At 41.9% G+C, this 16236-nt stretch overlaps 1 protein-coding gene across 4 annotated transcripts in view; it reads left to right on the top strand.

Annotated features, from left to right (window-relative positions):
* aco1 (aconitase 1, soluble) overlaps positions 1 to 16236 on the top strand; it is a 56406-nt gene that overhangs the window by 32121 nt on the left and 8049 nt on the right. For all 4 annotated transcript variants that reach the window (XM_041186271.1, XM_041186272.1, XM_041186273.1 and 1 more), the window contains 7 exons: positions 1713 to 1872; positions 4485 to 4620; positions 5388 to 5472; positions 6209 to 6365; positions 8308 to 8432; positions 8981 to 9085; positions 12105 to 12247. In XM_041186271.1, the coding sequence (XP_041042205.1) occupies positions 1713 to 1872; positions 4485 to 4620; positions 5388 to 5472; positions 6209 to 6365; positions 8308 to 8432; positions 8981 to 9085; positions 12105 to 12247 (911 nt within the window). The remainder of the gene's footprint in view (positions 1 to 1712; positions 1873 to 4484; positions 4621 to 5387; positions 5473 to 6208; positions 6366 to 8307; positions 8433 to 8980; positions 9086 to 12104; positions 12248 to 16236) is intronic.

Here is a 16236-nt window from a genome sequence, read left to right as displayed (position 1 = left end):
ACATAGGTGTTAAAGTTAAAGTTGGTGATATTATCTAAACGAATGTGCTAATTAAGAATGGATGGTAGGGCACTCAAGGTATAGCTCTAGTGGGGTTTTTTTTATAATGGAAATAGGTGGGAAAAGGAAAATCTTTATAATTTATTGGAAAAAAAAAGGAAGGGGGAAACAGAAAGGGGGTGGGGATGGGGGGAGGGAGTTTAGATAATATCACCAACTTTAACTTTAACACCTATGTGTTCTATTGTACTATTGTCGTTGACATCTTTTGATGATCTGCTTCTATCACTGCTTGTTTGTCCCTACAACCACACCCCCACCTCCACCTCTCTGTATCTCTATCTCTCCGCCCCCCACACACACACCTTAAACCAGCTTATATTTCAACTCTTTCTTGGACTCGAACTCAAGTTCTGTCGAAGGGTCATGAGGACTCGAAACGTCAACTCTTCTTCTCCGCCGATGCTGCCAGACCTGCTGAGTTTTTCCAGGTAATTCTGTTTTTGTTAATAATGCTTTGTTCAGACCATATCTTGAATGCTGCACCCAGATTAGCTGTCGAGAAACACGAAACATTTAAACGCTTGAGCTAGTGCCAGGTAGGGCCACCTGGCAGATCCCGTATCAGAGATCGGAGTTATGTCAAAAGCTGGAGGAGCTTGAGATTTTGAAATTTAGAGAGGAAGCATCTGACAGGTGATCTTCAGTAGATAAGATTGGTATGGGTATGAAATAAGTAAATGCAGAATATTACTTTATATTAAACCATGGAAGCAGAACTGGAGACCCAAGTTCAAACTGGGCAATATTAATTTTGGGATTAATATAAACATATTCATCTTAAACCAGAGTGATTAATGTGTGGAATAAATTTCTAGTTGGTGGAGGCCATGCCCTGGAATATTTTATAAAACAATTGGTGCTATAATGGGGGACGAGGGGGAAGGTATGACATTTTAGAATCTCTGGATGGGATGATTTAACATGGGCCGAACAGACTTCCTCTCGGTTATTGCCTTGCAGACTTGTATGCGCTGTAGTTTTACTTTTGCAGGAAAGCCCTATTTAAGATGGAAGCACAAGTAGATTTATATGGCTACATGATAGAGAAATTTCAGTCTTCTCTGTTTCGAATTCTGAATAGTTATTGAATTTATGTGGCTGTTCATAAGAAAGGAATGAACTGCTAATTCCTGTGAAACTTTTGCATACCGCTTGGAACATAATTGTTAAAATTCCTACCACTATTTGTTAGTTAAACCCCATCGCCCCCCCTCCTAAAAGAAATGTTGTTCCTTGTTTTAATATTTATGCGGGGTCCATGCTAAATTTTGTTGGTTGTGGTAGGTGCACGTTAGTACCTGGATGGCAATCTATCAGACTTTCAGGAGAGTCAATGGAATGCCTCTTTGTAGAATGGGAGGAACCAGAGTGGAGGATCAAAACAGTGAAAGGAATGAAGGCTACATCTAAGAAAGGTCTTCATCAGTTCCTTTTATACCAGTTTCAGACTAAAGAGGAGGGACATAAAACTGCTTCACATTGCAAATGCTCTCTCTGAGCTCACCTTTTTTCTTTGAAGTTTAACCAGTGGAGTTGTGGTGAATGTCAGATGATCAAAGATGAAGGATTATATATTGAAAGCAAATTTCCATTGTCTGAAGATGTTTCTCTCTCTCTCTCTCTCTCTGTCTCATTTTGCCACTTTTTAGCAAGGATTTAAAGGATTTCAGATTCCGCCAGTTCGCCAAGATGACAAAGTGAAGTTTAAATACAGTGAACAGGATTATGAGCTGTGCCATGGTTCAGTGGTAATTGCTGCCATCACCAGCTGTACAAACACCAGCAATCCATCTGTAATGTTAGGAGCAGGTATGTTACTTACTGTTGCCCTCAGCTACCTTTCTTTCATTCATTCACGGGCTGTGGGCTTCGCTGGCTGGGCCAGCATTTATTGCCCATCCCTAACTGCCCTGCCTACCTATATATGTCTGAAATTTGGATTTTCTTGTTGAATTTTGATGGTGAAAATTTTGGTAGGATTTCTGTGCCACTGTTTAGGGTAACTTAGATGATATGTCATTTTATAACGGCGCGTTGATTGTGTCATGATTGTATTATACATATGCACAATTGCTTCAAGGTGACAGAAAATCTAACATGCTCGAAATAGGACAATCTGAGATCAATTAGAGCTCGCTTTCTGTTGTTGAGAGAAGTTTGGAGGCTGATGGGTGCTTGTAAGTTCTTGATTCCAAGCCAGAATGGGTGTGTGCATGTGTGTGTGCGCGTGTGTGTACCTCCCCCTTCAGTCCATTCAAGTGATACTGGTCAGGGAATTTCAGTGATACAACCTTGAATGAATTCTGGTCAGGCTTGCAAATGGAGGTAACTTATTTTGCTAGGGCCTGACCACTTCTATTTTATGTGCATTTTCAATCTTAACATGTTTGTTGGGATAAGTGTGTCGCACAGTGGTAGAATGCCAGTTTGCGCCTATCATTCTTCACAAGCCAAATCACCAATTTTGGATATTGGGAAGACCTGAACGCACCGGAGGCAGTTTCTCATAGTAAGGTACAGGAAATCAGATCAGCACCCACAGGTGGGCTGGTAGAGATCTTGGACCATGCTGCTTGCCCCACCCTCGTTTGTGTGGATGTACTGAGCTCCAAGGGTTCAAATTGCCTTTGTTCTATCCCTGTTAACTTATTTTAGTTAGCCTGTAATATTAAGCCAAGTAAAATACTGCAGATGCTGGAAATGCTAAAAATACTCACCAGGTCAGGCAGCATCTGTGGAAAGAGTGTTAATGTTTCACATCAATGACCTTTTATCAAAACTGGTAAATGTTACAGAAGCAAAACATTTTTAGTAAATACAGAGGCAGGGAAGAAAGGAGAGTGTGGGAAGGAAAGATGAAAGGTCTACGATAGTTTGGAAGATTGTAGTGATTAAATTACAAAAGGGTGATGGTGCAATGCAGAAGGGTTAATGATGGAGCAAGTAAAGAAACAAAAGATGGGTTTGGAGGAGCTGTAAATGGCAAGAGCAGAACCATTACCAGTTCTGTTGTGCAAAATAATTGGAGCAATGGTTATGTTCTGCAATTGTTGAACTGTAATATAAATGTTTATTTGATGGGTTGATTTTAATTCATTGTGAGTGAAAAAGCATTGATATTATCTACAGACACACACACACTGAGCTATATAAGCTTAGGTAAACTGCTGTAGCATGTTCATGGTGACTTGGATACACGTGTAAACGATAATTGCTTCTCTGTAACATCTCCGTAGTTTCCTCTCTGCGCTATTGCAAGATGATCGACATGTTTGTGCTCTATTTTGATGACTTGCTACTATTATCAGGCATACCAGTGGAAAGGCTTTGCAGTTCTGAAAACTAAAAAGCACTGAAACCCATTCTGGACCAACTATTGTTCCAGTTTTTAAAAACAAAGTCACATGTTGATTCAGGAATACTAGGTATACATTGATGTTTTTCTGAGCTACAATTGTCTGTTCCATACTGCTGTGCCAGAAACCTGCTGCAAAGCTCCCCGTGTATCGTGTGTTGGAGGTGTTTTGTAACTTGTTATATAGAAGGAATAATTCATGTTTTGTTTATAGAACTGATGCATCTTTTAGATATTGTGTTTGCTATATATATCTTAATTGTTTCATCATAAAGTCTTCCCACTTGTGGATGTGCTTGATCAGAATCTTAAGTTGTGCTTTGCTAAAGCATTTGCTTTGCTTATAGCTCCTTGATAAGTGCAGTGGTATTTCAGCAATAAAATAAAATTGATTTTTCTCGCTGTCCTTTATAGACCTATTAAAAATTGGTAGGTTAAGTGCCAGTTATTTGTCTTAATAAGCCTCCCAGGTTTCTTCAGTTGGCAAAGCTGCTCTGCACCATTTTCATTGCTTTTCATTTGATGGTGGGCAATATTTTTCAATAAGTGAGGTGAACGTTCCTTCATGTATTATACACATGTATAAATCATGGATCCTTGCAGCACAGAGGAGGCCATTCAGTCAGTCGTGCCAGCGCCTGCTTTTTGACAGAGCTGTCCAATTTAATCCGACAGCATCTTTTTTCCCATAACCCCACAAATTAACCCTCCTCAACTGCATGTCCAATTGTCTCATAAAAATTCCCATGAAATCTGAGTCCACCACGTTTCTGGCCTTAATGCTGTGTGTATTTGTGGGGTGGAGGATCTCATTTCCCCATATCTTCTATTGCCAATTAATTTAAATCTGTGACCTCTGATTCCTGACCCACTGTTTATCATTGCTATTTGGTCCGTCAAAACCGCTCATAATCTTGGAATATCTCTGGTAATAGAAGAAAGGCCTCCATTTGAGGAGATGGCTAGAATAAGGAATATTGAGAAACCACTCATTGCTTTGTACTTTGCTATCACGGAGCTTCATTCAGGAAACATATTTAATATCTTTTTCTTCTGTACTTTGCAGGGTTGTTGGCAAAGAAAGCAGTAGAAGCTGGTCTCAGTGTTAAACCCTACATCAAAACCAGCTTATCTCCAGGAAGTGGTGTAGTTACCTACTATTTAAAAGAGAGTGGAGTCATGCCCTATCTTGCCAAGCTAGGGTAAGAGCAGAATTTTTCCATGGTGTATGTTGGCAGCCTTGCTTCATTCTGAGGTTCTGTATAGAGACTGATTCTGTATAGAGACTGATTTTCTCATTAATGCTGTACACAATGTAGTCATCTTTCAACTTTCTTTACTACTTGTTTAAAATTTGCGGGTCCTTGTGGAATACCATTATAATGTGAAAGAGCTACTTGTGACAGATGCACGATGCATTTTATCTCGGTTTGTGGTTGTCTGTCTTAAAATACGGTTGCTGTACATTGGTAGCTTATATTAAAAAAGAAACTGCAGTTCAGATCCTTACAGCAAGCTTATTTTGATACACATGTTGGAAGATTGTTTGACACTGACTTTCAATCTGTAGACTTGTGAAGAGGAGCTAAGCCAACTTTAAACAAACACAGACAATGAGATTTATTCAGTTAAATGTATGGTGGAATGCTATTTTGAATCTGCTTCCAGTTATGAAAAATCCAGAGAAGGTCATGGTAATAATGAAGATGCACTTAGGTGGCTGGATCTGTTGGTTGGGTTGAGCTGAATAAGGTGGCTGAACTGCCTGGAGGATGGACAGGAATGTATATAATAGATCTTGTAGCCTCCCTAAGTCAGAAAGCTTGAGATTGTGAAAGGAGCTATACAGCTGCAAGCTCAACACAAGGTGCATGTTTTATTTCCATATTGGAAGATGCAGGCAGGCAGAATAGGATTTGAACATTTCTAGCTATTTGAGCTTTTAATAGTTTTGTTTTGTATACTGTAGGTTTGATGTTGTTGGCTATGGGTGTATGACGTGCATTGGTAACAGTGGTCCTCTCCCTGAGTCTGTAGTGGAAGCCATAACTCAGGTAAAATGCTATTAATATCCCAATAGAGTCTGAACTGTTCTTTCTTGATTGCATATCTATATTTTATGGTGGGGTTATTCAAAATGTAGAGCTGAGTTGACCTTTGTAACTTTTGACTCAATTTGTGCCGTCAAAGTACTTGTGTGTTATGGTCCTTTTGAAGAAAGAGACTGTGATGAGTTACTATCTATAAGATCCATTGTGGCAACTCATTAAGGCTCCTTCAACAGCACCTTCCAGACTCGCAACCTCTACAACCTAGAAGAACAAGGGCATGTGCAAGTTCAGCATCCTGACTTGAAAATATATCCCTGTTTCTTTACTGTTGCTGGATTAAAATTCTGGAATTCCCTCCCTAATGGCACTGTGGGTGTACTTAGACATATGGACTACAACGGTGCAAAAAGGTAGCTCATCACCACCTTCTCAAGGGCCGTTAGGGATGAGCAGTAAATGCTGGCCTTGCCAGCAATGCCTACTTCTCATAAATCTGTTTGAAAAAAACTTAAAGCACATTGTGATGAGGCAGCTAGTTTGAATTTTTTTCCTGAGGCCTTCTATTTCAGAAGAGGGAAAGTTAACTTGCAATAATTTTTCGGGGAGCTGAAAATCTAGCAAAAAGACTCAGCTATGATCAGTATACTTATTCCAATGGACAAGTTGAATTAAAACAGTTTAATGCTTGTCAGCATCACTTTTACAGGCAGCTTAAGTTATTTAATCCTTGTTTGTTCAGAATGACCTTGTTGCAGTCGGAGTATTGTCTGGGAATAGAAACTTTGAAGGTCGTGTACATCCCAACACACGTGCTAACTACTTGGCTTCCCCACCGCTAGTTATTGCATATGCCATAGCTGGAAGTATAAGATTCAACTTTGAAGTGGAACCATTGGGTAAGCTGCTTCTTCATGACATTTTAGTTTTGAACTGCTGAAGAAGAATTTCCAGAGCAAATAAAAACAAGGCTACAATTTAATTTTAATTTATTCTAAGGATTGGTTGAATATTTTGGTAGAACTGCAAGTTTCAGTTCTGTGCATTAGCAGAAAACCTGTTCATGACTTGAAGATTTTGGAAATTCCATTGCTATAGTTCTTTTCTCCCTCACTTCGTTTTTATTATGTTTTTTTAAATCTTCAAATATTAGAATCATTATGTTCTTGCTATTGATTTTGAGCCTGGACGTTTTGAGGAAGGAACTGGATATGTACTGCAGGAGAACTGCTGTCAGCAGGTTGGCATTTGTTGCACTGTGCCAATTTCTGTTTCGGAAATCCCCCATGTAGTTGACTTTCTCTTCTTCTGAGATGGCAGGTGGAGAAAAACAAGAGACAAGGCGCTGGATTTTACAGAGGGGCGGACTGCTCGCCTCCCCCAAGAAAGAAAGTTGGCTGGCAGCCAACGCACCTGAAAGAAGCCCACCCCTCAGACATAATGTGCTGCAGGCAGGCTAAACTAGGTGATAGTGGGACCAAGTCCCACCCTTGAGAGCTGCCAGATAATCTGTTGGCCAGCAGCACCAGAGTTTAGTAGTGGGCACTGTTGGGACTGCAAGCAGTCCCACGAAGAAGAGAAGATGGACATCAGAACCAGGTAAGTTGGGCCTTTTTGAGTGGGGAGGGATTGGGCAGAGTAGGGTGCAGGGTGAGGAGGTGGGGAGTGGCTGGTTCTTGAAGCCAGGTAGGAATGAACGAAAAGTCGGGTGGGGGATGCCCCAATGTGCACACGGCGCCTCAAAGGATGTACCCCCTCCCCCTTCCTCCTGCCTTTGAAACACTTGTATTATGGCTGGCCAATGTACTTTTGGGTTAGTTGTCTAGTTAACAAGCTCAATTGACTCTTACTTATTTATTTTTAAAATGGTAGGCAGGCTGCTGATTTTGCATCCTCCCACCTACTATGTTGTTGTGGACAGCTTAGGGTTGGGCGGGAAGATGGTGGGCTTGCTACCTGTCGTATTTTTAGTGTCCCTGCTGAAGACATGCCCAGCGGGGGGAGGGGGATGGGGAGTGCAGTAAAATCCAGCCCAGCGGGGGGAGGGGGATGGGGAGTGCAGTAAAATCCAGCCCAATGTTACCCATTGGAGTGCTTGGCATTTCCAGCCATTGGAAAATCAACATTGAGTCCTGGTCTGGGGTATGATATGGGCCACTACTGAATGGTAATCTTGCCTGTTATCAAGTGATCAAAACTAGACTTGCGAAAGTATAACATCTTTCACAGCCTTTGCAGCCAATGACATACTTTCGTACTCACTGTTGTAATGTAGGCACCAGGCAGCCAATTTGTGCCCAGGAAGATATCACAACAGCAGTGTAATAATAGCCAGATAATGTGCTTTGTTGGTGCTAGTTGAAGGAGAAATATTGGCTCAGGACAATAAACTCCCCTGCCCTTCAGAACAACGCCACATGATCCATATTTACCTGAGAGATTAGATGTGGTCTTTATTGAACATCTCAACCAAAAGATGGCACTTCTGACAGTGCAGTGCTCCCTCAGTACTGTATTAGCCTAGATTATGTGCTCAAGTATCTGGAATGGGATTTGAACCAAGAGCACTACCACTGAACCACAGCTGACACACAAACCCCACAGCACTTTGATGGAGAAAGGTTCATAAATCTCCAGTAATTTGGACATTTTTAAGCATTCATGGAAAATATAAATCAAGTTTGCATACGAATAACCTGGAATTTTCTTTTTATATGTGTTCATTTTAAGAGCATGCTACCTGAGTATAACCAAGTTGTGATTAACTTTTTTTCCCCGGAATGTTGTACAATTCAGTGCAGTTTCATATTTACAGCTGGCTGTACTGCTTTTCCCTTTTAGGTGTTACTGCAGAAGGAAAGGAAATTTTTCTGAGAGACATTTGGCCAACTAGAGAAGAACTGCAAGTGATTGAGAGAGAATTTGTTATTCCTGCCATGTTCAAGGAGGTTTATGAGAAGATTGAGGTAGGCTAGGTGGACTTTACTCAGGAAATTCAAAGATTTGCTGGTTTAAACTATCGTAACCGTGTCTATGGGAAGTTTGATTAATACTCAATTGTAGTAAAATATTTGTAATCAATATTTAAATACATTTTGCGCGACTGTCAAAATTTTGGTAAAAGGTCTGTTTAGCAGACGAGTGGTCTGTTGTATATAGCATACAGCATTCAGTGCAAGTATTAGTGCAATAACTTGAATTAAAACAGAAAATGCTGGAAAAGCTCTGGTCCGGCAGCATCTGTGGAGTGAGAAACAGTATTAACGCTTCTGAAGAAGAGTCATACGGACTCGACGTTAACTCTGTTTCTCTCTTCACAGATGCTGCCAGAGCTGAGTTTTTCCAGCATTTTCTGTTTTAATTTCAGCTTTCCAGCATCCGCAGTATTTTGCTTTTATCTTGGTACAATAACTGGTGTGCTCAACACCACTTGTTGCCCTTCAGTAGATTAGAGGTTCAGAAATTACAGGTGAGAATGGCAGTATAAATTTTTTAAATTTATATTTTCTCTCAGAAAGGAAATGAATGCTGGAATTCTTTGAATGCTCCTAGTGACAAACTCTACACTTGGAATCCCAAGTCAACGTATATCAAGTCTCCACCATTTTTTGAAAACCTGGTATGTACCTGTTTTGGTGTTTTCAATGTCTAGGATCATAGGATCATTCCTTTCACGGGGAGGGGCTGGAATTCTAATATTTCTTGATGTGATCCTCCTAGTGTGCTAGAAAGTGAGAGGAATTCCATGTGCTTGAAGAATGATGGGCACTCTAATGAAAGGAAAGTGCTTGCATTTCTATAGCGCCTTCCACTATCTCAGATGCCAAAGCATTTTACAGTGGTCACTGTTGTAATGCAGGAAGTGGGGCAGCCAATTTGCACTCAGTAAGGGTCCTCAAATAGCAATGTGATAATTTTTATTCTTTCCTGGGATGTGGACGTCACTGGCAAGGTCAGCATTTGTTGCCCATCCCTAATTGCCCTTGAACCTAGTGGCTTGCTGGGCCATTTCAGCGGGCAGCTAAGAGTCAATGACAATGATGCATCTCTGGAGTCACATGTAGGCAGACTGAGTAAGGACGGCAGATTTCCTTCCCTTCCCACATTAGTGAACCAGATGGGTTTTTATAACACTCTACAATGGTCTCGTGGTTACCATTACTGAGACTAGCTTTTCAATTCCAGATTTATTAATTGAATTTAAATTCCACTAGCTGCTGTGGTGGGATTTGAACCTGTGTCCTTAGAGCATTTGACTGGGCCTGTGGATTACTAGTCCAGTGACATTACCACTATGCAACCATCTTCCCCTTATATCTTTTTTTAGTGATGTTGGTTGAGGGATAAATGTTGGTCAGAAAACCGGGGAAAACTTCCCTTGCTCTTCTTGAAAATAGTCCTGTGGGAGCATTTCCATGCACCTGAGGGGACAGGTGGGGCCTTCGTTTAACATCTCATCTGAGAGTGTGGCACTCCCACAGTACTGCTTTGGAGTGTCAGCCTAGACTTCGGGCCTCAAATCCCTGGAGTCAGTCTTCTGCCCAGTGCCTTCTGCCTTGCAGGTGAGAGTGCTGCCCCCATTGAGCCATGGCTAGCACTATAATGGTTAAGTATGGATGGTTGAGCTTTAGCATTAGCCTGCTAGCTTTGAACACTTCCCTGGCTTGTGTTTACACTTCACTCTGAACAGTTATCCAGATCAGATTCTGATCAGTTAAAGCTACTCATGGCTTATGTATATGCCACAGTATTTTGTGTACAGTAAACTTGGTGAAAAACATAACAAATAACATCGTTTTTGGAAACCTCTAAAGATGATTAAGTGAAGAATAAATACTGACGTGGATAGGTTAGCCTGAATGGCTTTGTTCCATGCAATTTATCTGACTGACCATTCACCCCGATTTTTGTGCTGAGGGGCAAAATGGCTGGTGTCCAATGCAGTTGGTAAAGCGGAGTTATTTAAAAATCTCAGAGGGAAACTTTAAACAATTCTCATAACCTATAATTTTAAGTGTTATGTTTGACATGTGACTCTAAATTCAGGAATCAGTCCACCAGTTCTCGAGGATTTACATTAAACTAAATGAAACATTTTATTCATTTACACAGGTTAAAACTTCTTGAATGCTCTATTCAGAAAGTGCAAATGCACGTTATCGCTTGCATATCAAAACTAGTACACACCAAAGCACCCAGACTAGCTGGCTTTAATCCAGTTAAGATACACCCACAGACTAAACCTCTATTTTAAAAGAAAAATATTTTCCAAAATATTATATAAATTAATAACTTCATGACCGTGACTGAACAGCTTGCCTGCATAAACCACTACCTTTCAAAGTAATTTATTGTTTTTGAAGTACTTTCAGATGTTTTATGTTTTAAGACATGAAATGGCAAAAGATAAATGAAAAAGCTTTTATGGGGTGATGTCAGGAATCATTACTTCACGCAGAAAGTAATGGAAACGTTGAACTCTGCCCCCAAAAAGATGTTGAGGCTGAGGCATAAATTAAAAGTTTCAAAACTGAGATTGATAAATTTTTTTGTTAAGGCAAGGAGGGTTACAGAACCACGCTGGATAGGTGGAGATCAGCCAGGATATAATTAAATAGTAGAACAGGCTGGAGGGGCTGAATGGCCTCCTCCCTGTATTCCTTATAATCCTCAAACCCCAGACAAGGGAAGAACTTGCTAGAGTTCATGTTTCTGATAGTTATTCTACTGCCACTCTTGGGAGACCGAATTTATGGATATCAAATGAGGAGACAGTCTGGCTTGGCTCAAATTGCCCACACCTTTAGCCCTCCATAACCCTAGATTCAACCTCAGTGCGTGCTATTCAGCTTGATTCCCTGACATTTGCACTTGTCCAATTCTGGCCTTTTGCACATCCCTGATTTTCATTGCACTATCATTAGCAGCCATGCATTCAGTTGCCAAGGTCCAAGCTCAGGGATTCCTTTCCTAAATCTCTCTGCCTCTGTCTACGGTCCTTAAAATCTACTTTGACCAAACGTTTGGCTACCTTTCCTAATATATCATTATGAAGCTTGGTGTTGAATTTTGCTTGATAGTCACTTCGCTTGAAGAACCTTAGGACAATTTTGATAGATTAAAGGTGCGATATTATTACATATGTTGTAGTTACAGTATGTGAAGAGCTGTCATTGGGAATGAGGCAGCAAAGGACTGTTGATCATTGAGCCCACCAAAGTATGGGTTGAAACATTCGGTGCAGGATTGTAATGGTAGAACATCAGATGTTATATAAACAAGCAAAACTAGATGGCTTAATCCAAAGCTCAGCAGATGTACAAAGTGAGCTTTGGTCTTGTATTTTAATCTTCTTGAACCCTTAGATTGGAGTGCTGTTCTGTTTTCTAGCACCATATGAAATTTTCTATTCTTATTCATTCATGGGATGTGGGCATCGCTGGCTAGGCCAGCATTTATTGCCCATCCCTCAGTTGCCCTTGAGAAGATAGTGAATTGCTGCAGTCCATGTGGCGTAGGTACACCCAAAAAGGAAGAAATTAATGAATTACCTGTTTAAAGTCAATCTGGAGGGTGATTACCACATCATACGTGTACATGTACACTGTTTTTAAAAAACTGACTTTTTTTTAATCCAGACTGTAGATCTTCAAACTCCTAAATCTATCGTCGATGCCTATGTCCTTTTGAACTTGGGTGATTCGGTGACAACTGACCATATCTCTCCAGCAGGGAATATAGCAAGAAACAGCCCAGCCGCACGATATTTAACCGATCGAGGGTGAGTACAAGCCTTAATAATTTTATCCATATCCAAAATTACATTGTGTCCTACTGCAAATTTACTTATTTTCATTCATTCACGGGATGTGGGCGTCGCTGGCTGGGCCAGCATTTATTCCCCATCCCTGGTTGCCCTTGAGAAGATGGTGGTGAGCTGCCTTCTTGAACCGCTGCAGTCCATGTGGTGTAGGTACACCCACAGTGCTATTAGTGAGGGAGTTCCAGGATTTTGACCCAGTGACAGTGAAGGAACGGCGATATATTTTCAAGTCAGGATGGTGAGTGGCTTGGAGGGGAACTTGCAGGTGATGGTGTTCCCATCTATCTGCTGCCCTTGTCCTCCCAGATGGTATCAGTCATGGGTTTGGAAGGTGCTGCCTATGGAGCCTTGGTGAGTTCCTGCAGTGCATCTTGTAGATGGTACACACTGCTGCTACTATTCATCAGTGGTGGAGGGAATGAATGTTTGTGGATGGTGTGCTAATCAAGCAGGCTGCATTGTCCTGGATAGTGTCAAGCTTCCTGAGTATGGTTGGAATTGTACTCATCCAGGCAAGTGGAGAGTGTTTCATCACACTCTGGACTTGTGCCTTGTAGTTGGTGGACAGGCTTTGGGGAGTTAGGATGTGAGTTACTCGTTGCAGGATTCCTAGCCTCTGACCTGCTCTTGTAGCCACAGTATTTAAATGGGTAGTCCAGTTCAGTTCCTGGTCAATGATAACCCCCCCCCCAAGGGTGTTGATAGTGGGGGATTCAGTGATGGTAATGTCATTGAATGTCAAGGGCTGATTGTTAGATTCTCTCTTATTGGAGATGGTCATTGCCTGACACTTGTGTGATGAGAATGTTACTTGCCACATGCCAGCCCAAGCCTGGATATTGTCCAGGTTTTGCTGCATTAGGATATGGATTGCTTTGGTATCTCAGGAGTTGCAAATAGTGCTGAACATTGTGCAATCATCAGCGAACATCTCTACCTCTGAACGTGTGATGGAAGGCAGGTTATTGATGAAGCAGCTGAAGATGGTTGGGCCTAGGACAATACCCTGAGGAATTCCTGTAGCATATTCTGGAACTGAGATGTTTGGCCTCCAACAACCATAGCCACCTTCCTTTGTGCTGGATATGACTCCAACCAGCGGAGAGTTTTCCCCCTGATTTCCATTGACTCCAGTTTTGCTAGGGCTCCTTGATGCCACACTTGGTCAAAAGCTGCCTTGATGTCAAGGGCAATCACTCTCCTCACTGCAAATGGTTAATAATGGAATACTGATATCTAGCTTGTGATATCTGCATGTAACAATTGCATTTTTAACAAGAAATAAAGCTTCTCTGTCTAAAGTATAGTTTTGGTTGCCTTGTCTAAGGAAGGATAAACTTGTCTTAGGAGAGGGTGCAATGAAGATTTACTCCTTTGGGGGTGAAAGGGGTGTCCTATGAAGAGAGATTGAATAGAATGAAGGTTAGGAAAATGAGAGATGATCTCATTGAAATATATAAAACTCTCAGAAGGCTTGGTAGGGTAGATGTTAAGAGGCTGTCTCGCCTGGTTGGAGATCTCAGCTTTAGGGGGTCATAGGCTCAGGATAAACGATCAGCCATTTCGGACTGATAGGGAAAGAAAATATTTTCATTTAAAAGGTGTGAATCTTTGGAATTCTCTACCCTTGAGAGCTGTGGATGCTCAGTTGACAAATATATTCCTTTTTGAGATTTTTGGACCCCAAGAAAATCAAGGTTTATAGGATAGGCAGGAAAGTGGAACTGAGGTGGATGATGAAATAAGCTCACAGAGCCTTTTGGCCAACCCCTGTGCCTGTTTTTATAGTGTACTTTTGTGTGGACAGGTTTGAAGATGGTGTCATTGTAGTAATGTCACTGGACAAGTTGATACTGTGGGTCCTGAGTTCAAATCCCACTATGGCAGAATAATAAAATCTGGAATTGAAAAGCTAGCCTCAGTGATGGTGACCATGAAACTTTCATTTTTGTTATTAAAAAACTCATTTGGCTCACTAATGTCTTTTAAGGAAGGGAAATGTGCCATCCTTATCTGATCTGGCCTACAGGTGGTTCCAGACCCACAGCAATGTGGTTGACTCTTAACTGCCCTCTGAAATGGCCTAGCAAGCCACTCAGTTCAAGGGCAATTAGGGATGGGCAACAAATGCTGGTCTTGCGACACCCACCTCAAAGAATAAATTTTTAAAAAGGAGGAAAGCATGGATACTGAGCGAAAGAAGGAATATTAGGAGAGGTGAGTAAAAGATTGATTAGAGTTGGATTTTAAAGAGGGTCTTAAAGGAGGAGGGAGAGGCATTCAGGTTCGGGAGGGAATTTCAGAATGTGATACCGAGGCACCTGAAAGCATTTTGGTCAGCTATAGGGAGAATGGTGGAGGAGAGATTTGCAAAAGGCTGAAGTCAAATTTATGAGGTGTAATGCAGAAGGAAGTTCGAGGTTGGGTTGTGGAGGAGTATAAACATAAGGATAAGGATGAGAATTTTCTATTTTTGGTATTGGTGGGACTGGGAACCAATGTGTTTCATTGAGGACAGAGGTGATGGAGTGAGCTGTGCTGAGTGTGGGATTGGATACAGGGAGGAAAGGTTTTCATGAGCTGAAGCAAATGGAAGATGGGACACTGGCCAGAACATTGGAAGAATCAAGCTGGCAAGACGATGAGTGTGTGGCAGGACCCAGAGGTGATGGCGTCAGTCTTTCCTGTATTTTAACTGGAGGAAATTGCAGCTCATCCAGGGGAAGTCAGACGAGGGTGACAGACAAGTCAGACAGAAGCAATGGAAGATAAAAAAAAAACTGCGGATGCTGGAAATCCAAAACAAAAACAGAATTACCTGGAAAAACTCAGCAGGTCTGGCAGCATCGGCGGAGAAGAAAAGAGTTGACGTTTCGAGTCCTCATGACCCTTCGACAGAACTTGAGTTCGAGTCCAAGAAAGAGTTGAAATATAAGCTGGTTTAAGGTGTGTGTGTGGGGGGCGGAGAGATAGAGAGAGAGGTGGGGGGGGGTGGTGTGGTTGTAGGGACAAACAAGCAGTGATAGAAGCAGATCATCAAAAGATGTCAACGACAGTAGTACAATAGAACACATAGGTGTTAAAGTTGGTGATATTATCTAAACGAATGTGCTAATTAAGAATGGATGGTAGGGCACTCAAGGTATAGCTCTGGTGGGGGTTTTTTTTTATATAATGGAAATAGGTGGGAAAAGGAAAATCTTTATAATTTATTGGAAAAAAAAAAGGAAGGGGGAAACAGAAAGGGGGTGGGGATGAGGGAGGGAGCTCACGACCTAAAGTTGTTGAATTCAATATTCAGTCCGGAAGGCTGTAAAGTCCCTAGTCGGAAGATGAGGTGTTGTTCCTCCAGTTTACGTTGGGCTTCACTGGAACAATGCAGCAAGCCAAGGACAGACATGTGGGCAAGAGAGCAGGGTGGAGTGTTAAAATGGCAAGCGACAGGGAGGTTTGGGTCATTCTTGCGGACAGACCGCAGGTGTTCTGCAAAGCGGTCGCCCAATTTACGTTTGGTCTCTCCAATGTAGAGGAGACCACATTGGGAGCAACGAATGCAGTAGACTAAGTTGGGGGAAATGCAAGTGAAATGCTGCTTCACTTGAAAGGAGTGTTTGGGTCCTTGGACGGTGAGGAGAGAGGAAGTGAAGGGGCAGGTGTTGCATCTTTTGCGTGGGCATGGGGTGGTGCCATAGGAGGGGGTTGAGGAGTAGGGGGTGATGGAGGAGTGGACCAGGGTGTCCCGGAGGGAGCGATCCCTACGGAATGCCGATAAGGGGGATGAAGGGAAGATGTGTTTGGTGGTGGCATCATGCTGGAGTTGGCGGAAATGGCGGAGGATGATCCTTTTGAATGCGGAGGCTGGCGGGGTGATAAGTGAGGACAAGGGGGACCCTTTCATGTTTCTGGGAGGGAGGAGAAGGTGTAAGGGCGGATGCGCGGGAGATGGG

This window comes from Carcharodon carcharias, chromosome 4, assembly GCF_017639515.1.
Source record: "Carcharodon carcharias isolate sCarCar2 chromosome 4, sCarCar2.pri, whole genome shotgun sequence".
NCBI lineage: Eukaryota > Metazoa > Chordata > Chondrichthyes > Lamniformes > Lamnidae > Carcharodon > Carcharodon carcharias.
The sequence above is the reverse complement of the archived record's forward strand: the minus strand, read 5'-3'. Positions and strand labels throughout refer to the sequence as shown.